Genomic DNA, 23917 nt, shown 5'->3' with positions numbered 1-23917 from the left:
CACACCGATCCTCTGTGAGAAAAGGTTATGTGACTCATTAATCTCAACTTTACACACATAGAGTGGATCAGCTTTGATCATCTTACGATGACATAAACAATTCCTCCTTTCAGAAATTAATTAATAGCACTAATTGTCCTTCTAATAACTCTGAAAAGATCATCTTCAACAAAAGTTCTCCTCGGGGTTCTGGAAAAAGGGAACAATGAATAATCTTTTAAAAATAATTTTTTTTTAAGTTCAAACTTGGCCTAACTAAGGGTAAATAGGTTTAGCCATATAAACCAAAGGCCAAAATGTATTAAAATTTCAGGCAGAGGACAGTAAGTTAGGTCCATAAATAAAATTGTCTATGTATAGCAAGGAATTGTGTTTCCACCCTTCAAATCCAAGTCCTAATGTAAAGAACCTGGAAAGACTTCACCATCAGGAGATAAAGTAAGTCAGGATGAGATTGAGGTTAACAGATAGGCTAGCTATACACAAAAGGTATTATTTTGGAGGCAAGTAAAAATTATCAGGAAGGGAACAAATTCATGTTTTCGTTTCAATACCATTGTGCCATATGACAATGTATTTTCATCCACTGCCAATATCATAACTATATCTGCATTATAACACAGCCAATCCCTTCAGATTAACATGCAATTGACCTCTCTGGCTTGCTTCTACATATTTCAATTGTGAAATAATTCTTTGGTGTTTGGTTTCTTCCTTTCTGACTCACATTCAATAGGAGGCCTTTGATTACTGAGGCCTCCACACAAACTTCTCTCTTTCTCCTCTTTCTCTGAGTAATCCCCTCCACCAAAATAATAATAATAATAAATAAATAAATAAAACAAAAACAACAACAAAAAAACCCTACTCTAATTCTAGAAAGCAAACCAACACATCACTTTTCAAGGCTCTGCTGCATTAAATTTCTTGCCTTCAAGTCTTCTTTGAGCAGCTTTCCTGTCTACTCCATTTCCATTAATTCTCCACATAGCAGATAGAGTACAAGAGAAGCCAGGATCTTGCCCTCCCTAAGGGACAATCTACAACATCCATCAATAATGAATTTCACCAACGTTTTCCCAAGAGGAACAGGGTACAATTAAAAAGGTTATAAGTCCTTGCACTACTAGAACCTAAGGGTGTCTGTGAATGAAACTGGCTTAAGCCCAATTAGAGGAATCAGTACATTTGTCTTCTCTTGGAACAACCTTGCTCTTACGGTTCCCATCAATTCAGTATAAATCTGACTGATCTTATCCAAGAAGTTAATAGAAAATTGCTCACAGTGGGCGACTGCCACCTCAGTTTCCAAGCAGAGACAGATGGAATTTCCCAGATGGTTTGTCACTGGAACGTGTGAGGCTGGATGCGACTTCACAGAAAGCACGGTAGAGTAGAACACCTTCTTGGCCTTCACCCATGTCATAGTGAGGGATCTAAAACTGAGTCTGTTGTAAACAAATCATAATTGCCTCACTAGGCTCAACACCTCATCCTCCCTAGCTGCACCCAAGGGTTGCAAATCTTATACTGAAATTAGTCAACATTTCTCCAGAAACCATCATGAGCATATCTCCTTATGAGATAAAAACTGAAGAAATAGACACGGTTATCTTGTCCTACTGAACTTTCCTCTCACATGAGATTAAACTAAAAGGGCAAGTCTCTAAACAAACGAAACAGGTACAAGACAGCATTTCCTGTGGTCACTGCTCTGCTGAGTTGAGCAGATGAAGCAAGATCACAGACGAAACAGACATGGACGTAAAGCCTCAGGAAGGATGCAGGGTCTTGAATAAGAAGGGGTGTGCAGCTGTTCCTGCTATGGAGAAAAGCGAAAGGAAAAAACTAATGTGTTGATTCATTCAAATATTATTCATTGAGCTCTTAGTATAAGCTAGACATTGTTCTAAGTAGGAAGGATAGAAAGATAAAAAATAGATAATAAGCATATGGTCTGCAGGGGAGATAGACAAGCAAACAGGAGCTCATAGATACGTGATCAGTGCTCTTATCCCAGTAAACCTAGAGCACCAGGGAAATACTCCAAGAGTGGTTATCTATTCCAGACAGGAGGCTTCAGAGAAGGTCTACTTTGGAAGTGACTTTGAGCAGAGTCTTCAAATAAGTATTGGAGTTAGTGAGATGAAGAGAGATAGGTGGGGAGGGGGGAATAGGGGTTTCCAAGACGATAAAACAACAGGACCAAATGTACAGATGTGGAAGAAAAATGGACATTCAGGGCACTGCAGGTAGTTCAGAATGCCTAAAGTCTATAAGAGAGTGGAAAAGGGGTCAGATTTGGGGAGGTGAGCATCACCTGGGGAGGTGAGTATCATGAAGGCCTTTTTTAGGCTTTATCAAAACCTTGGGGTATTCTCATGCCCTTTAGAATGATTTTAAAGCACAGGAGTTAAGTGACTACTGTAGTTTTGCTTCCAGGACATACTGTGGTCTGAGTAAAGAAAAAGATGACAAGGAAGGACAGAAGAACATTGTAATAGTCAAGAGAGAAGTGATGGGGCTTTTGATTAAAGCAGTGGTAGTAGGAACAGAAAGAGGAGAACAATCATTACGAAAGCAGGAGTTATGATGCTTGGTTTCTGGACATGAAATGGAGAGTCTTGGAAGATGTTTGACTCTGAATAGAAGGAAAAAGAGATGGTAGTAGTTACAGGCAAAAGGAGAGAGGCAGGGTATGTGTAACTGTGTGTGAATAACATTTGAGATGTGAGAAGGAGAGGTAGAAATGCAGAAAAGACACAAGATAACTGAGAGAACGGACTCCCAGCAGAGGTAGGAAAGGAGAGGCAGAGGACTAGGATTAAAGGTGACTGAGAGCTGGAAGTCAGGAAAAGAGAGGCTGTCTGTGGAGACAGGAATAAACTCTCTTTGTGACTGTGTAGTTGGAGGAATTAAATGGGAAAGGCTTGCAAAACAGTTGAAATGTGCTATTAGAGAAAGGGTAAAAAGCCAAGGTTAGAGATTTTTTTATTTAAATGTCATTTGTAAATTAGTAGCTGAAGCTTTGCAAGTGGATAAGCTCCCCGAGGCACTGGGAACAGAGGGAGAAGAGAAGAAAGGCCAGAAGTGTTTTGGGAAACACTCACAGTTAAATCAAAAAGAGCCAAGACCCAGAGAGATATGAGAAATAGGAAAGTATGGTAGTCCTGAGCCCAGATTAAAATGAATATTAAGAAAGAAGATACCATTCACAATGTCAACGTCAATGAAATCTGAGGCTGAACAAAAAGTCATGCCTCAGCAAAATTATAAATTATGCCATTGAGATGGGAAAGATGGAGAATATGGGTGGAGTCAGTGAGAATGTTCCTGATAAGTAAATTCAATTCGATTAGATTTTTATTTTAAAGAGTATTTATTGAATACCAATTATGTGCCAGTAATAGAGGTCCAAAATTGGATAATAAAGGTTCAATAATTATATGTCCTCTATAATCTCAATAATAATTTGGATATTGCTTTCAAATTTATTTCATTATTACATCTTAGAGGCTGTCTTAGTATGGATTCCCCAGAGGCTTACCCTGAGACTGATTCCAGTACAAGTAGTTTACTGGGAAGTTGATCCCAGAAAATCCCAGTAAGGTTGTGGCCAAGCAAGCAAGAAAGGGAAGAGGTTCACAAAATGTTCACTGTCAAGGCAATCAGCGCTCAATTCCACTGCCAAATTCTAATAGACAATATAGAACACATCTTGTATCCTAACCAAAAGGAAGGGAAGCGGAGGTGTTAGTCCACCAACCTTCTGTCCATCATTGGTTGAGGATAATCTTTGGGAATAGGAAATCTCCAGCACTTGCAGTTTTCCCAGTTTACAGGGAGTTTGCTCTTAAGGCTGGAAAAAAGTGCTCAGGTAGAAAAGTCACGGGTGTGCCCACTGGGCAGCCTTTGCCTATGGAGGTGAATGCTGGAGACATGGGTAGAGATATATTTGCTACAGGATAGGTACGGTATGAAGCTTGAAGACTAGCAATGATTAAGATCAAAGATGAATACTGGAAAAGATAAAACTGCAAAGGAAGAAATGGAGGCAATTAATAATTCTAATTATGAGCAGGTAGATCGGGGACTTCTAGTTTTTTCCGAATCACACTTCTAGAAAGATGACTATCTTAAAACTTTTAAGATGCAATTTAATACATGCATTATTTCATTTCTTAGGTCAACAAAATATCTATAGTGCCCTTTATATGTATATTTTATTTTTTAAAAAAATTCAGTATCACAAATACCCTGTGGGAAAATAATACAAGGTTTTGTTCTGCTTGAACAGAATAAAATGAGATTTCTCTATCAAATTTCATTTGTTGAATTTAACAGGTTGCGATGAGTTTACTACTATGTTGTAAGTAATCTGGGGCCTTCTATTTAATTAACTATGTATGTTGTATGATTCCAGTAGTTGACTGAATCCAATCAGAATAGTTAGCTATCAACAGCTGATATATTTAAAAGCAAGAGAAGGCAAACGCCATTTAAATTTCAGACACCCAACCTTCCAAGTAATCACTGTTGCTTGATACTTACTAAGTACTACCACATGGTAGCACAGCTGAGATTTCGTTTATTACAAGGATCTTTGTCCTTGGGAGAATATGAGGAAAAACTTCAAAGGTACGACATATAAATACAGACATTCTAAAACCACATCCAAACCAGATATTGATCAGAACTTAAGGTAATTTTTAAAATTTCTTCCTTGTCAGTAGTCCTTTGATTTTTTTTCAATGAATAAAATTGCAAAACTTTCAAAAACACCAAGTTTGTGCTACTATGATAGCATTTAATATATTTCTGAGATATGAGGTGAGATGCTGGAAAGAATGCTGGGCTCCCTCACTGGTAACAATTTTTCATAAGTATAAGGTCATACCTCAAAACACTGAAACTTGCAAGGTAGTGCAGACCTTTGGAGCCTGTGATGGTTCATTTTAATTGCCAACTCACAGGGTGTTTCTGAATGAAATTAACATTTAAATCAGTGAACTATGGATAAAAAAGACTGCCCTCCAAAATGTGAGTGGGTCTCACCCAATCAACTGAAAGCCTGAAGAGACCAAAAAGACTGGCTTCCCTATAGGCGAGGAAATATCCCAAAGACCGCTATCGAACTTTATCTGCACCACTGGCTCTCCCGGGTCTCTCACCTGACTGAATACTGCAGATTTTGTACTTCCCAACCATCATAACTGGACAAGCCAATTCCTTGTAATAAATCTCTGTCTATATACCTACACATCCTGTTGTTCTGTTTCTCTTGAGAATCCTAAGACAGAGACCTTGGCGGTCAAATTTAGGCATGTAAAATCCCCAAACACCAAGGTTTATAGTGTTACTTGTTTAATTTAAAGAGTGTTTTTCGCTTTAAAGTTGAAAGATTTCAATGGGTTCACTTCCACAGATTACTGACTAGTAATAGTAGTTGAAATTTGTGGATAACTCACATATGCTATCCCATTTAGTCCAAAATTCCTGTAAGCTAGGCATAATTATTATCATATCACAGAAAACATTTCTAAGACTGGAGCATGGGTTATGGAATCAGACCAAGTTGACCTTAGGCTAGTTATTTAACTTCCCAAAGTAGCAGTTTACGCCTCTGTAAGCAAGGAGATAAATATTATCTTCTCTTGCACTTGTGTAAGAAGTAAATATGCTATAAAACATGTAAAGCACTTTGACCAGTATCTGGCCCAATGAAAGTATTTACTATGCTGCTGTTGCTCTTATAAAACTTTTGAAACATGAAGTATCTACCAAGATAATAAGGTATGGACAAAAGATACTCTATTTCTATGTTCAGTGTGTTACATAATTCTAAGAATAACTTTTTGTCAAACCAATTTGTTTGGTGTTTCTGTGTTTTTAAAAATGTTCTATATACATCTAAATGCCTGGTCTGCAAAGCCTTCCTGCAGAAGGTGGCATATTGCTAATGTACTTGAAGATGGGGACTTGAAAGATATAAAAAGGATTTGACATCTGGCATGGCGACTCAATTAATTACTGTGTTGGATTAATTAGTGAGCCGAATCTCCCGAGCCAACACCATGAGTCTGAGCAGAGTAACATTACATCAGTTGGCGAATAAGCAATTTAAGAGAGTGCACTAATCCAAATTTGATTCAAGGTTGGGTAGGGAAGGGGTAGACTCTATATTTTATTATAAGGAATAGTTATGATATCAAATACATATTATAGTGCTGTCCAAATTATGAAGAGGTAACAAAACTCCAGAAGTCTTTCAATTAATTTTTAACTGCTCAAGTTGTCTAATTACCTAACAAATATTTTGCCCATCAAGGGAAAAAACAGGTATATCTCTAATTTTTGCATATTTCCTCCCAGAGATTTTTACAAATTTATGATTCATGTTAAGAAATCATCAACAATTTTATCAGCTCAAATCATGTTACAGATGTTATACTGAGAAGGCAATGTGGCAGAGTCTTTAAACAGGAGACTCTGGAATCAGAAGTGAGAATTTTTATTTTCTTATCTGTAAAATGTGATTTATGATAGAACCAAATTCACAGGTTTTTTGGAGGATTAAATGAACTAATCTATTTCCATTTTCCAGTCATATATGTTAACCAGTTTGATGTACAGTAGTAACAGCAGTAGGAATAATAATACTAGTAGTATTTAATGATATAAATTCAGAAGTAAATTTTGGAAGAGGATGTTATTTCAAAAGGAAAACATTTGAAAGTATATTTTAGTGAGGCAACTAAATTTTAAAATCAGGAAAAATGCTGTATTTTAACTAAATAAAATAATTTGATATTTAAACCCTAAGACAAAAGAAGAAAACTGAAGTATTAAAATTGTTTTCTAAATAATCACCCATTACCCAATTGTTGATAATCTAGAGAGTATTCATACGTTTTAAATAGTATCAAAAATTCTGAAAATTTCATATATATAAACTCCTTTTTAAAAATTAAATATGGCATAAAATAGCTTTACAGTGATACAGAACTATTAAAACAGCAAAATGACATCAACTGTCTAAAAATCAGAAATTAGTTCAATGAAAAATCAAACTTTCTCAGATAGGTTTATTTTCCATCCATCACGAATTAGCATATGGTAAAAATGTCATAAAATTACCATTCTGTATACATACAGAGAATAATAGCAAGATTAATCAAAATTAGCATGTAGTAAATATATTCTTTTAATATAGTAAACTGAAAAATGTTCATCTCGCACATCAACTATAGCTGATACAGTGTAGATACACTTTTGAAGAAATATCATTCAAATTATTAAAGGTTGCATTGGTATCTGATACACTGTGATAAATAAGATAAATATGATATAGCTTACGACGTTTAGTAAGCAATGCTAGAAGACAAATAGAAACTCCCAGATAAAATAAGTTCAGAATAGCATTTAATTTAACCTTTGATGTTTAGGCGATCCTTCCCTTGCCTTTCTTAACATTCATTAGCTTGAGACATGGACATAGTTAATACTGCTCTCTGAAAGGAATCAATAGAACAATCTGTTAATACAACTCAACCAACTGAGGCCTGCATTTTGTGGCTATATCACAAATCTCTTTTGAAGTAGCTGCACGGGTCCACCTAGAACAAATTGCCCAGATTATTAAACATTTGGTCTGGACTATAAAGTCAGCTTGTTTGGTCCTTAAATACATGTGAAAACCCCTATTTCATCCTTTTATGGATAAATACATGAATTTATAAAGTAATAAATGTACCCCTGGGATCTCATGCACTCTTTAAAAGTTTGGTAACACAAATATTTCCTATTTATTCTAATCATTACTTTTAGTTGAACCAACAACCTCTGTCACATCCACATGGCACTGAATAAACAGAGATCCACACGTATCAATTTCTTTCATGTAATTATTTGAAGAAGGGATTTCCTTCATGCAATAAATCAAAAAAGGAATGTAATGTTGTTGAACCCAGTACATCTGTCAAAACCAGTCTGGGAGTTTTTACATCCCCTTAGCATAGATAGAGTCCTTTAAAAGTCATAAGACTCTTCCTACATAAATGGCATTTAGAGAGAAGGACTTTCAGTGGAATAAATACTTATAAAATGTCTGGATTCTCTAAGGAATATTAAACATTTTTCTTCCCAAATTTCATCGCCTGTATTATCACTTATTATAAGAGAGGTTTTCAGCTGTTGTTTTTCTTTTATGCCATGTGGTAGGCAGAATAGCTCCTTGCAAAGATGTTTACATCCTGACCTCTAGAACTTGTGAACATTCCTTTGCATGGCAAAGAGAAATTAAGGAAGCAAATAGAATGGAGAGTGTTAATCAGCTGCCCTTAATAAAGAGAAATTAGCTTAGATGACCCAGGTGGACAGTGTAATCCTAAGTGTCCTTAAATGTGTAAGAGGGAAGCAGAAGAGTCAGAGATGGAATGTGGACGTGAGAAAGACTCCGTCAGATGCTGGTGGCTTTGAAGATGGAAGGGGGGCTATGAGGGAAGGGCCACTGGCAGCTCTCAGAAACTGGAAAAGGAAGAAAACAGATCCTCCCGTAAAGCATCTGAAAAGGAGCTCAGCCCTGTAGACACCTTGCTTTTAGCCCAGTGACACCCAATTTGAATTGCTGACTTCCATAACTGCAAGATAGTAAGTTTATGTTGTTTTAAGGCACAAAGTTTGTGGTGAGTTGCTGAGGCAGGAATAGCAAACTAATATATCCAATTAAGAAATAAAGTTTAAATGTAACCAAACTACCTACCTTTCCATTACATTTATTTATTTATTTATTATTTTGAGACGGAGTCTCGCTCTGTCACCCAGGCTGGAATGCAATGGCATTATCTCAGATCACTGCAGACTCTGCCTTCTGGGTTCAAGCGATTCTCCTGCCTCAGCCTCCTGAGTAGCTGGGACTACAGGCACCTGCTACCACGTCTGGCTAATTTTTTTGTGTGTATTTTTAGTAAAGATGGGGTTTTGCCAGGTTTGGCCAAGCTGGTCTCGAACTCCTGATCTCAAGTGACCCACCCGTCTCAGCCTCCCAAAGTGCTGGGATTACAGGCGTGAGCCACTGTGCCCGGTCTCCATTACTTTTAAAACATCTAATTAATCAATAATCCACATAATCACACCAAGAGATAGACTTTCTGTTCTCAGAACTTTTACAAAAACACTGAACAACAAAAGTTATAATGCCGATCATTCATCCCTGCTTTTAAAGGTACAAACAGCATTACCAAGGAAAAACATAGTTGTTTATTTCTTGTTCTTCAGGTAAACCTGTAATGGATGACAATTTGTGTCATCTGAAACATAAAGGCAATTTTATATATTATTAAATGTGAACAGTCTTAGTTTGGCTAAGCAGATAAAGCAATAACCTTATATATTACCTTACTAGCCACAATTTAATATGAGTAACCTGTTTCTGTATAAATTCTGTATATATTACTGTCAGACACAAACCACTTGAAAAGTATCCAAGTTTTGCCATCCATGAAAAAGAAAAAACAAATGGTTATTTTTAGTGATTTCATTGGAAAGCAAGCAGAGATAATTTCTGAGCTATGACAAAATATTAACCATTGATGACAAAATATTAACCATCTCAGAATATACACATACCAAAGAATTATTATTCAAGTCCATCTTCCCAGGAAACGGCCCCCAGGTTGTTCCCACCGGAAGTTGCTGTCGACTCTGAATTTTTCGTTCCCCATCTTTCTGAAACACCTCCAGCTCTCCTGCAGACAATGAAACAGAAGTGTTCAGAATACTTCCACTTGTACTTTAACAGCAGCCACCTCCTCTTTTTGTGTGTTTGCTTTACACACATGATATTCTCAGGATTCATATAAAGAGAATTAATTACGCTTGTCTGAAAAACAACTCATCTTATCCTAAGAGGAAAATAAAAGTTGTCCTTATAATTGTATTCAAATTTAGTTCAATTTCTTCCTTTCACCTTTTCACACACATCATCTACTGAAGTCAATTTTTTTTAGTTAAGTCTTTTAGAACCAGAAACAATAACACTCCCTTAGAAAGCACTGATCTAATGACAAAACAGATAGACAAGAAACAGTAGGACAATCATTTTGCGTTGAAATTCTTGTATTTATTCAAGACTCTCGAACAACAATATCTGGAGAGTTTTTTAAGTACTTGGTAATTTTCTGAAATTACTACCAGTTTCAATAGGTAACATGGCTATGTGTACAATATATAGCAAGGCATGTTTTTCAAATAAAAAATGTTTAGATGAAGTTTTTACTTGTTTTTCTGTATTTGGTATACTGAATAGAATTCTATTGTACCAAAAGAGTTTGAAAAAAACACTTTAGAAATAAGCAGTTTTGGAAGGTCTTCTTCCTTTCATTTACTCCAGAGTAATATTTTGGAATCTATAAAGGGAAATAGGAAGTAAGGACAGTATACACACTTGCATAAAGTAGGAATTGATTAAATGCTTGCTTAAGAAATAAACGAATGGAGTAATATACAAACAAATAAAAGAAGGCCTCAATATGTCAAAAAAAAAAAAAAAAGGCCAATTAGGTTAAATGTTGTTTAAGATAGGTAGAAAAAAAAAAATCACAATCAGGACTTGTAGCCTCTCTTTGAAATAATTAAATCTAGGATATTTATTCCCCAAAGAGTATTACCATGCCATATCACCATACTGAAATGTTTATATTTTAAAGATTTTATCTCAGTAACCTAAATTCGTTGTTTATTAATGTTATTTCTTTTCAGCCTGATCAACAGCAGACATGAGAATGGGAAGGAATGAAATAGGAAGAAATATCATGTTGGTGCAAAACTATGGCAAAAACCACCATTACTTTTGCATCAATTTTAATGTCAATGAAAATCCATATAGAATAGAAAGCTGAGAAAAATAGAATAGAATATATTCAGTACTTATATTTTCTTTTTCTTTCTTTTTTTTTTTTTTGTGAGACAGAGTTTCGCTCCTGTTGCCCAGGTTGCCTCTCATGTTCAAGAGATGCTCCTGCCTCAGCCTGCCAGGTAGCTGAGATTACAGGCAAGCACCACCAGGTCCGGCTAATTTCACATTTTTAGTAGAGATGGAGTTTCATCATGTTGGTCAGGTTGGTCTCGAACTCCTGACCTCAGGTGATCCACCCTCCTCGGCTTCCCAAAGTGCTGGAATTACAGGCGTGAGCCACCTACACCTAGTAATTACATTTTCTAAATGCTATATGTCATGACAGGTAACATATGAAATTGTTGCCTTAATCTGGCTTTAGCTTCTCTTCAAGTTAGTAGCTATCTTTAAATACACAGATTCAATCTTGAGGTTTTTTTTAAAAGAAACACTGTCAGCCTGAGTTCAATTCTATCTCTTCTTTACTTCTCTATTTAGTGTCACCTCCTTTTAATAGGTTAAATACCAGACATTATTTTTCATGTTTTCATTATTGCTTATCCTGAAAACCAAAACTAAAGTATATAAACTACAATCAGCTAAAATATTTCGGTAATGGTTAAATTGTGTCCATGGTAAAATTTAAATTTATCTATATCTGAGCAATAAAGATGCAATGTTCATAAAAATTTCATGTTCCCAGTCAAAAATTTAAATTCAAGGACAACACTTCCATTCGCCTGTCTTCTCACACTCTCTTTCTTTACCACTTGAAAAATACACTGAAAATGGAGGAACACATTACATTCAGACAAACGAACATTCTCCAACGTTTGAAATTCTGGTATATCAATAGCTAATGATGATCAGCAGTGAGGAAAATGAGCCCAGAAAGATTCAATAAATCCGAACGTCTGAAAGATATAAATAGAATACGTATAGGAAATAACACATTAATGCCTAAGTACTAGATCCTGATGCTTACTCAGTGTTCAGAAACTATGGAAAGACAATAATTTGTTTTCTGTATACAGAATAACAAATCCATGTATGAGATTTTCCTCTGAAAATGTTTTTCATCTTTGTGCAATCTTTTTGATTAATGTATTGGAATCAGAGACCCTTTATAGAAACACCCTCAGAGACAGAGCACAAAGATAACAATCTACTCTGATGTCAGAGAGGAACCAGTGGGACAACACGACTTAATATATGCATATTCACATTCTTTATTGAAATATTTAGGATAATTTTCTTATTTGAAAATAAACTGTTTAATTTCTATCGGCTAGGGGTTCTCAGTATTATTTTCAACCATACGTATTTACATTTAAAACAGTTTATTTACAATTTACCATTTAAAATAAAATACATTTCAATCTCTCAGCTAAATACAAGTTAAAAAATCTTCTTTTCTACATAAAAATATACCCAAATAATTTGCTTCTTTTTACACACTAAAAAACCAGTCATGTCACATTTAAGTGATACCAGAGGAATCATGAGAATCTTTGAAAATCCTTTAAAAAAGTAATTCATCCTCTCTTTCTGCCACTGACATATTTCATTTGAAAAGGGTTCAGACTCAGTCAAACAGTGACTCCTTATCTATACCTGTGGATTTACAAGCAGCTCTGTCTTTTAATGGATTAAGAACTACAAACTTGGGGCAGATCATAAAGTGATATCCAAATGTCTCCAAAGTTTCTGAAGTGTCTTTGATTATCCATTAAAATTTTAAGCAGACCAAAAATACTTTTACAAGCTCTTAAAAGATGGCTACAACAGAAAGTCCAGTAACTGCTCAAATTATCAAGTCAATCTTTTCAACTTTACTAGACAAGCAAGAATACCCCCATCTCTTTTCTTGCTTGCCAACAAGTTATTTCAGGATTTAGAAAAAACCTTTCTGATGCTGAAATAGTTAAATAAAAACATTTATTCACAATAGCATTTCTAAAAACTACAAGCATAGTGCAAATAATTAGCATGTATATTCTACCAAGGTTACATAGCTTAATGATAGCAAAAGAAATAAAACACTGTATAAAGAGAAGTTATATTTAACTTACATATTGCTTAAGAGTACGATAATTTATTTTTTCCAAAAATTAATAGGTTTCATGAAATAAAGAAAAGATTACTGCACTAAAAGTAAGAAGATTAATTTTTATACTTATTCTGTTCAATAACCAGCTGAACGGCCTCAAGTAAGTTATATCTTTTCTGAGTCTTTGGTTTGTCATTGTTAAAAGAGTGGTTTGCACTCACTCACAACTCGCTAAGGTGTTTTTCAACACTGACAGTCCAAGATAGCAATTTTCCTTCCCTAGATACAATATATTATGAGAATTAGAAGGGCACTGGGCTGGTGGGCCAGAGACTTAGGTCCTCAAACCATTTTATCCAAGGATAGATGTTTGACTTGAAAAGATTAGATATTCTGAAATAAGATGGAAAAGCTCCAATTCTTATTTGATTTGTTTGTTTATTCCTTTATGCCTCATTCATTTGTTTATTCATTCATTTATTCTATAAACATTTATTGGGTATCTACTAAGTATCAGACAGTGTGTTAGGCCAAAGAATAAAGCAACAAACAAAACAAGCCTGAACCTGGATGAATTCCATGAAATAAAATCCATATGGCTTGGGAAGTAAAAGTCATAGAACTTAGTGATTGTTTAGATTTTAGGACTTAGGGCAGAGAGAATCCTAGAATGTTACGCAAGTATCTCACTTAGGTACATGGGCCAACGGCCATGTTCCTGTTAAGATAGAAGAACACAGAAAGAAAAACAAGAATTAAGAGTAAAATAATGAGTTATAGTTTGGTAATGTTGATATTGAAGTAGCTATAAAGAAGGCAATAGGTGACCAGGTGCGGTGGCTCACGCCTGTAATCCCAACACTTCGGGAAGCCGAGACGGGCGGATCACAAGGTCAGGAGATTGAGACCATCCTGGCTAACATGGTGAAACCTGAAGTCCCAGCTACTTGGGAGGCTGAGGCAGGAGAATGGCATGAACCCAGGAGGCGGAGCTTGCAGTGAGCTGAGATAGCGCCACTGCACTCCAGCCTGGGGGACAGAGCAAGACTCCGTCTCAAAAAAAAAAAGAAAGCAATAGGTGATTTTAGGTAGGCAAGTATAGGCCTGGGGCCCAGACGCAAGGTCTTAACTAGAAGCAAGGTCTTGGCATTTATTCAGAAATTAAAAAAACACCTTGTATATGGTAATACAAGCCATAGGATTAAAGAGTATATCATGATAAATAAGAAGACCTAGGACAGAATTCTAAAGACCTTCAAAGGCATAGTGATGAAGGAATAGGCATAGAAACTTTAGGAGAACTGGCAAGAGACATAGAAAAGAAATTGGATATAGTACCATAGACACCAAGGGGTTGATTGAGAATTTGAAGGAGAGGGGAATCAATCAAGGAATCTGAAAATTTATGCAAGTAAGAAAAGAACTGGAGGCCAGGCATGGTGGCTCATGCCTGTAATACTAGCACTTTGGGAGGCTGAGGTGATTGGATCACCAGCTTGAGACCAGCTTGGTCAACATGGTGAAACCTCCTCTGTATTAAAACTGCAAATATTAGCTGGGCGTGGTGGTGCATGTCTGCAATCCCAGCTACTCGGGAGGCTGAGGCAAAAGAACTGCTTGAATATGGGAGGCAGAGGTTGCAGTGAGCCAAGATTGTGCCACTGCACTCCAGCCTGGGTGACAGAGCAAGACTCTGTTGAAGGAAGAAAGAGGAAGGAAGGAAGGAAGGAAGGAAGGAAGGAAGGAAGGAAGGAAGGAAGGAAGGAAGGAAGGAAGGAAGGAAGGAAGGAAGGAAGGAAGGAAGATTGGAAGGAAGATTGGAAGGAAAATTGGAAGGAAAAGGGGAAGGGGAAGGGAATAACTGGAAAGATTCCTTTGGATGAGATGGCGATCACAGGTATTTGGAGTGAAAGGAGTTTTGTAAAATGGTAGACCAGGATACATGCTGGAATGGGTTCACAATTGAATGAGAGAAGAGTAACTGTAATAAGCCATGGGATCCTTAGCAAGTTACCTAACCCTTTGAACCTCAGTTTCTGCATGCAAAGTAGGAACTGCAATAGCTTTCTAAAACGGCTGCTGTGAGGATTAACAATATGCAAAGTATCTGATAAATATTTACTACTTCACCAAAAAGAAATTGAAGAATTCTAAGAGCATGTCCATATACTTCCATCATCACATCCAACCATTCATTGATGTCTGCCTGTGGTCACATTCCCTCTTTGTCACCTTTATCCAAATCACTCCTCATATCCTGACTTATTTTCTTTTCCATTGGCTGTTGGATTCACCCTTCTTATCAGCATTTTTAAGGTTTTAATCAACTCAGATGAAGACAACCCACCAGCCTCAATTGATTCTACAGCTCCAATTCAGGTTCCAAATCTCTGCCAGGATAAACTTATTAAAACTCCACTTTCATCATGTTACCCATTTATGCAAGTTCCTTCACTAGCTACTTCTTGGCCATCCCAAACTGAACATATCTGCCTGAATTTTAATACCATCCACACCGCTCCACAATATTTGCCTAACTCTTGTGTTCTACTGCTCTCCCAAATGTGTTCTTCCCTCCAGTCAAAAGAGCCTTCTTCCCCATCCACTCCTCCTCATCTCCAGTTTAGCTCCCCCATAACTTTCTGAGAATGGTTCCTGCTATCTGGCAGACACACCCTATTCCTGCCTGCCTTAATAGACCCTTTTAATGTTGCAAGGTCAAGCCCAAAGCTATTCTCCTTCATGCAGCTTCTCTGAATTCTAGAGAAAACCTAAATTTTCTTCCCTAATATTCCCATTGCATTTATAGTCCAATATCACACAGTTTTGCATTAAATTATCCCCTAGTAGGTTTCTCCTTGATAATGTATTTCACCTCAACAGAAACATAAACATTTTAATCTACAAATTTCTTTAAAAATTATTTTATTCCCTGGTAATTAATAGAGTTTGTGACAGATGATATTTGAAAAATACAAATGGAACACAATTGATGGGATGAAAATTTTGATGATACAATGTATCTCAATTTCAGTATAGTTGAAGTTGATTTCTGGAGACAAAAGAGAGTTGTCTTAATATGTATCTGCTCTTTGTATTACAATAAGCATCCGTTTCACTTGTTCAACCTTCTATGTAATACGTTCACATACATTACCTCATCTGTAGAATATGGAGCGGGATGAAAAAATAAAAAATGTTCTTCTCTGCCCAGTTCATATTTTTGCAGCTATTCTTCAAAAAGAAGCCTGATTTTTTAACATGCTGGGTAAGTTCACAGAAAATATTTGAGACATATAGGACGGACTAATCAATTTTGGTAAAAGATAATATTGTTAGTGCTCAGGGCTGTTTCTCTTATCTTCTTGATAATGCATACTTTTAAAAGTCTGTGATTACTCAAAGACTTATGATAGCTTCACTTAAAAAAAAAGGCCCTAAGTCAGAAATCACTACCAAACATCCCACAGCTTTTTAAAAATATCAACCCACTTTTTGGCCTAAATAAAAGAAATTCACTGGTGGAGAGAAATACTTAAAATCACCAGAGATGCCCTCAAATACTTTTTCTTTGAAAGTGCTATCAAGACATTGTATTTTTTTAATATGGTCTTTTTGATGCCTCTTTAGAAAGCAAAGGATATGAACATAGTAGCACACCAAAGGGGAACAGACAGATTTGAGTTTTTTAGAATAGTTATCAGCAATCATGCTTCACCTGAATTCAGCATTAAGTTGATGATATAAACATATAAGGTATTTACAGAACATCCCTTAACTCAAGGCTCAGATTTCATAGGACATAGTTGCCAAGTAAATGAGACGACAGAAGATCATATTGCATTAGCTGAAAGTACAATTCTGGTAGGTTTGAACTTGGTTTTAAATATATAACCAATTTTAAAGCAGATCACATGAATTAGCTCATAATATTTATCAGACCATACTATAGCAGAAGGCTATAGTGTCAGAACCCATATTTATATTTTCTTCATGGTTGGAAGACATTATACATCATGGTATCAAACATGGACAGCCCCGAAGTCATGCTGAGTTCAAAAAGCACTCAAAGATTCTAAAAATCTCCAAACATTTTCAAAGTCAGCCAAGGTGGCTGAAGTATGGCAGAGCTCTTGCTATTTTATGGTTTAACCATTTGACAGCTGCCTGCTACACACATAAGAGGGTTAGATCATTTCACTGCTGATTATCTTCACAGCCAAACTGCAGTCTTGCCACTGTGTGCTTCCTCAGGCGTTAATAACCACGTTTCATCTGCATTTTGAGACAAATAGCACCATTTATATTATGCTATATTGATCCATTTCTAAGTATGGTTTGGCTCAGGAAATGATTGTTCTTGGTTGGTGACTACAAATTGCCTTATAGAGATACTTTTTCTAATTTTCCTTCTCCATGTTTGAGTCATACAGTCACAACACATACTAAACTACAGTTTTGTACATAAACTTGAAATACGATGTTCCCTATTCAAGTACTCCAGTCAAACCCTGATAAATCAGGCTGGCCATGCAGTGATCTTATCCCTTCTGACTCTTTAATAAATCGAACCTTGTAAGTTCCTACTGTTGGAAGTTGTCACTAAATGAAATTGTGACCTTATCCGGCGCATGAACTTATCCTGCTGACAACTACATTTATTGTGTGGATAAGAAAGGAAAAAAAGAAAAAGGGAATAAAGAAAAAATGAGATATTTGATAATTCTGATCTTAGCCATATGTAACTCTAACAGATGGGATCTTTTTGATGTTCCATTAATGATTTGCCAAAGATGAGTCTCTCCTTAGAGAAAAATGCTCACCCTAGGTAAGTGCTGGGGACACTGCAGATGGTATTGAAAGAGCATGAGGAGGTACTGGGTGACAGCAGCGAATCAGAAGCTATTAGTCCAACACAAAGAGCACTGAATTAGCTTGTAATTGCACTGGAAAAGATAACATAATGGTGGTGGCAAAATAGAAACATTCCCTTTTCATGCAACGAATTCAGTACCTAAAAACTCTAACACAACACACTGGAATGGTCTAAAACCTACAGTAAAATTACTGTATTTCTCAAAAATGCAAAATGCTCTCTTTGGCTATAGTTCCTAAAAAGTCATAGAAATCAATGTGCACAGCATCATATAAGAAGCAAATTTACATTTGTATGCTACCAAACATTGACATATATTACAAACTCAGGAACTTTTTACCTTATTATTCTGGTTGGTCTTAAGGATTCATTCTGAGACAGGTTATTCTTTCTATCTTAAGGCCCACTGAAACTTTCCAATTGTCATTTTCATTATAGAGAAATAGAGGAGATGAAATATGTGGGTAGGTAGTAATATTATTGGTAATGAAACAGAAAATTCTAAGCGTTTTTAAAAACAACACCATGGGCCGGGTACGATGGCTCACGTCTGTAATCCCAGCAATTTGGGAGGCCAAGGAGGGTGGATTGCTTGAGCTCAGGAGTCCGAGACTAGCCCCGGCAACATGGCAAAACCCTGTCTTTACCAAAAAAATAGAAAAATTAGCCAGGTTGGGGGCATGAGCCTGTAGTCCCAACTACTCAGGAGGCTAAAGAGGGAGGATTGCTTGAGCCCTGGGAGGTCAAGGACTACAGGTGTGTCACTGCACTCCAGCCTGGGTGACAGAGTCAGATCCATTTTGGCTTCATCCCTGGGATGCAAGGCTGGTTCAACATAGCAAATCAATAAATGTAATCCAACATATAAACAGAACCAAAGACAAAAACCACATGATTATTTCAATAGATGCAGAAAAGGCCTTTGACAAAATTCAACAGCCCTTCAGGCTAAAAACTCTCAATAAACTAGGTATTGATGGGACATATCTCAAAATAATAAGAGCTATTTATGACAAACCCACAGCCTATATCATACTGAATGGGCAAAAACTGGAAGCATTCCCTTTGAAAAGTAGCACAAGACAGGGATGCCCTCTCTCACCACTCCTGTTCAACATGGTGTTGGAAGTTCTCGCCAGGGCCATCAGGCATGAGAAAGAAATAAAAGGTATTCAATTAGCAAAAGAGGAAGTCAAATTGCCCCTGTTCGCAGATGACATGATTGTATATTTAGAAAACTCCATCGTCACAGCCCAAAATCTCCTTAAGCTGATAAGCAACTTCAGCAAAGTCTCAGGATACAAAATCGATGTGCAAAAATCACAAGCATTCCTATATACCAATAACAGACAGAGAGCCAAATCATGAGTGAATTCCCATTCATGATTGCTTCAAAGAGAATAAAATACCTAGGAATCCAACTTACAAAGGATGGAAAGGACCTCTTCAAGGAGAACTACAAACCACTGCTCAGGGAAATAAAAGAGGACACAAACAATGGAATAACATTCCATGCTCAAGGATAGGAAGAATCAATATTGTGAAAATGGCCATACTGGCCAAGGTAATTTTTACACTGAATGCCATCCCCATCAAGCTACCAATGAGTTTCTTCACAGAATTGGAAAAAACTACTTTAAAGTTCATATGGAACCAAAAAAGAGCCTGCATTGCCAAGACAATCCTAAGCCAAAAGAACAAAGCTGGAGGCATCACACTACCTGACTTCAAACTATACTACAAGTCTACAGTAACCAAAACAGCATGGTACTGGTACCAAAACAGAGATATAGACAAATTGAACAGAATAGAGCCCTTGGAAATAATACCACACATCTACAACCATCTGATCTTTGACAAACCTGACAAAAACAAGAAATGGGGAAAGGACTCCTTATTCAATAAATGGTGCTGGGAAAACTGGCTAGCCATATGTAGAAAGCTGAAACTGGATCCTTTCCTTACACGTTATACAAAAATCAATTCAAGATGGATTAGAGACTTAAATGTTAGACCTAAAACCATAAAAACCCTAGAAGAAAATCTAGGCAACACCATTCAGGACATAGGCATGGGCAAGGACTTCATGTCTAAAACATCAAAAGCAATGGCAACAAAAGCCAAAATTGATAAATGGGATCTAATTAAACTAAAGAGCTTCTGCACAGCAAAAGAAACTACCATCAGAGTGAACAGGCAACCTACAGAATGGGAGAAGATTTTTACAATCTACTCATCTGACAAAGGGCTAATATCCAGAATCTACAAAAAACTCAAATAAATTTACAAAAAAAAAAAAAATCAAACCACCCCATCAAAAAGTGGGTGAAGGATATTAATAGACACTTCTCAAAAGAAGACATTTATGCAGCCAACAGACACATGAAAAAATGCTCATCATCACTGACCATTAGAGAAATGGAAATCAAAACCACAATGAGATACCATCTCACACCAGTTAGAATGGCGATCATTAAAAAGTCAGAAAACAACAGGTGCTGGAGAGGATGTGGAGAAATAGGAACACTTTTACACTGGTGGTGGGACTGTAAACTAGTTCAACCATTGTGGAAAACAGTGTTGCGATTCCTCAAGGATCTAGAACTAGAAATACCATTTGACTCAGCCATCCCATTACTGGGCATATACCCAAAGGATTATAAATCATGCTGCCATAAAGACACATGCACACGTATGTTTATTGTGGCACTATTCACAACAGCAAAGACTTGGAACCGACCCAAATGTCCATCAATGATAGACTGGATTAAGAAAATGTGGCACATATACACCATGGAATACTATGCAGCCATAAAAAAGGATGAGTTCATGTCCTTTATAGGGACATGGATGAAGCTGGAAACCATTATTCTGAGCAAACTATCGCAAGGACAGAAAACCAAACACTGCATGTTCTCACTCATAGGTGGGAATTGAATAATAAGAACACATGGACACAGGGTGGGGAACATCACACACTGGGGCCTGCCAGGGGGTGGGGGAAGGGGGTAGGGATAGCATTAGGAGATATACCTAATGTAAATGACGAGTTAATGGGTACAGCACACCAACATGGCACATGTATACATACGTAACAAACCTGCACGTTGTGCACATGTACCCTAGAACTTAAAGTAAAATAATAAGAAAAAGTAAAAAATAAAAATAAATTTAAAACCCTGAAAAAACCACCATGAAATACTAGAAAACCTTCACTTATATCGTTGCATACAAAATAAGCTTTATATTCAGAGGCCGTGTTCAAGGTTGGGAGAAAGAAATTGCCGTATTTTGCCCTTTGCTCTATAGTTTATTTATATGAACAAAGAAACAGCTCATCCCAGGTGTCTGAAAATATTCACCTGAACTGTGACTAGCTCTTGGAAATGTTCGGAAAAGTCATTAGAAGGTGTAGCTGTGGTCGTTGGAGGCTTTTCAGCTGCTGGAAGTTGAGTGGGAGGGAGCAGGTCACCACTCTTTCGCTCAAGAAACCTGGCACAGTGTGCTTCTTTGCTGCCAGAAACCCTCCCTGACCTTCTAGACAACATTCCGTGTCACAGCTGACCTGATACCACTTCCTGATCCAAATGTGAAGAAACAGAGGGAGGTTATGTTTTGGGAGCTCTGGTTAGGGGGGAATCATCTTGGAAGAGGACTTGGCTAGCAGGCACAGGAAACAGCAGTAGGATGTGCAGCAGCTAAAAGTCAGTCTACCAGCAGGAGGGCCACAGAAAGGTCAGTCCATGAAGAGTACAGGTCAGAGAAGGTGTGTTTTTCCCCAGGAGGAAAAACTCCAAAGAAGAAACAGGATAAAAATCAACTATTGATCTTGTCCGATGACAAGATAGGAAGAAATAATTTTTAAAGAATACAGTATAGAACATCAATAGAACTCATTGATATTTATGGCTCTAAATTTAGTCAATCAACGTCATTTATTTATTTATTTAGTCAACATATAGTCTGTTAAAACTGCCTGCTTTTCATAGGCTGCAGTCATTAATTTAGAAGAAGATAATTCACTTATAAGAGAACTTATCACAAGTTATTGCTGATATTTAACAATCACATATACTTGTTTGTTTGTAGATGTGCTAGATCCTGTGTTAGCTTGATATCTATAACAAACCAAGATATGGTCATGTATTGTAACATGATGAGATGGTATAGTTGGAGATGAAAGGAAATATACTGATAAGCTTTGACAGGTAAATATTGTTAGACTTCAGTTGTGATTAGAATGAGTTTTGCCTGGAAGTAAAGATCTTCAGGAGGCTCCAGTTGGGACTGAAGAGGTGATTTTTTAGGTAACAATATTATAAAACCAAAGAATGGCAGAATGATTTGACAGATGAATAAATGACAAGGGAAAAATAAAAGCATTACTTTGAAAGCTTTCAGTCTAACCCAGGGAGCTAATAGTACACTGTGAGGTAGTCTCTAGAACTAATAGAAATGTTCAGAAGACTGGTCTGAAGTAGAATTCCATTACAGATTTTTAAATTTTTATTCAGAGAACAAGTATAACAAGTATCATGTGTCTTTAAAAAGAGTTTGTTAAAAAATAGAGTGGAAAACAGAACCATAAAGAAATAAAAATGTAACATATAAACAATGAATATAGACCCTAGGATACTTGAGTTCATGGCTAATACTACTGCCAGCGCACCTCATATAATATCTAAATATGTTATGAAACTGTGATGTGGATCCCAAAATTTAGGAGAATAAGTCCTATGCAGTACTAAACATTAAAGTGTTAACTGTGTCATGCACTAAATTCTCTTACAGGTGGCATCTTCAATAAACATACTATGCATTTATTTAGTTTGAAAATGCCTTAGTCGATAGAAAGATCTAACTTATAGGCTATAATTTGGCACAAAGTTGCTTATTTCTACAGTTTGAACTTACATTGTTGAAAATATTATTGATTTCAGAAAATAATTCCAAAAGTATCATTTCTAAAGCTGAAGAACGCTGCAGCCATTTCCTGGTCATTCCGGAGTGTTTGACTAACAATCGCATTTCTTCACAGTTGCATATATTCTTACGTTACACATAACTGATGAGAAGAAAAGCAGACTCGTTGACACTCTGTGTTTTGAGTGCAGTACATACTCAGTCTTGCTGTGTTCTGAAGGCTTCAGCTGTGTGGTGTATTTCTTGAAGTACCCATCATGAGTGTTTTGTTTCAACCCAGCTATCCTTTGAAGACTATCTGCCATTCTCCAGTGAACACTTCCCTAATTCACACAGCCTCTCCTTTGTCAGAAGTTCAGAGGTGATTGCTCCTGTTGAATTCCCAAAGTATGTGATTTTTAACTCTAATACATTTCATCACTTTCTTCCTTATAAGAGTGATTTGTATGTATTTTCTGTCTCCCTACATGCAACTTTCTAGATATCTCTACAATGCTTTGTACCTGGTAGGGCTATAGAAAGTAAAAAGAGTAGGTATAATTTTTTTCATCATATTGATTGGGCTAGGGCTCAAAGCTAAAATGACTGATTTAAGTTACAAAATTAGTAGTGATACCAGGACTCCAATTCTGGTTTTCTGACCCTTTCATATTTTATCAGACTGCCTCTTTCAAAAAAATGTAACAACTTAACTAGGTGGAAGGATTGACCTCAAACCCAGTATCATATCAGCATCCATTAGAGTGGATTCATTTATAAGATTAGCTGCCAGTCAATTTGGAAAGCAGAATGTGAGTGCCTGAAGGACGGGGCCACAGGGTGAGTTTTGAAGGAGGTAAGGTGGTAGGAAAGATTAAACAAACAAAACACTGTGTAAGCATCACAGGGCTCAGGGTGGCAAGCTTACGATGTGAGTGTCGGAGTTCACAAAACATTTTACATTTCTGTCCCAAAAATTTCAGAAAGAAGAAAGCTATAAGATTCATTGATTTAAGACAATGGAGTCCCCTCTCTCCATGTTATAATCAGACTTTTAATGTTGTATTTTAGTATATTTAATAACTAAATATTTTCTCTGAAGAATAAGCACTAACTGACATTATATTATGCCATTACTAGCATAAGATATGATACATTTAGGCTGGGTGCAATGGCTCATGTCTATAATCCCAGC

The 23917-nt window shown here is 36.6% G+C and overlaps 1 protein-coding gene across 3 annotated transcripts in view; it reads right to left on the bottom strand.

Annotated features, from left to right (window-relative positions):
• The window catches only part of ZFPM2 (zinc finger protein, FOG family member 2), a 504207-nt gene that overhangs the window by 242062 nt on the left and 238228 nt on the right, over positions 1 to 23917 (bottom strand). For all 3 annotated transcript variants that reach the window (XM_015145851.3, XM_077943950.1, XM_028852860.2), the window contains one exon: positions 9628 to 9746. In XM_015145851.3, the coding sequence (XP_015001337.3) occupies positions 9628 to 9746 (119 nt within the window). The remainder of the gene's footprint in view (positions 1 to 9627; positions 9747 to 23917) is intronic.

Source organism: Macaca mulatta, chromosome 8 (assembly GCF_049350105.2).
Source record: "Macaca mulatta isolate MMU2019108-1 chromosome 8, T2T-MMU8v2.0, whole genome shotgun sequence".
NCBI classification, from domain to species: Eukaryota; Metazoa; Chordata; class Mammalia; order Primates; family Cercopithecidae; genus Macaca; species Macaca mulatta.
This window is presented reverse-complemented; position numbering and strand designations above follow the sequence as displayed.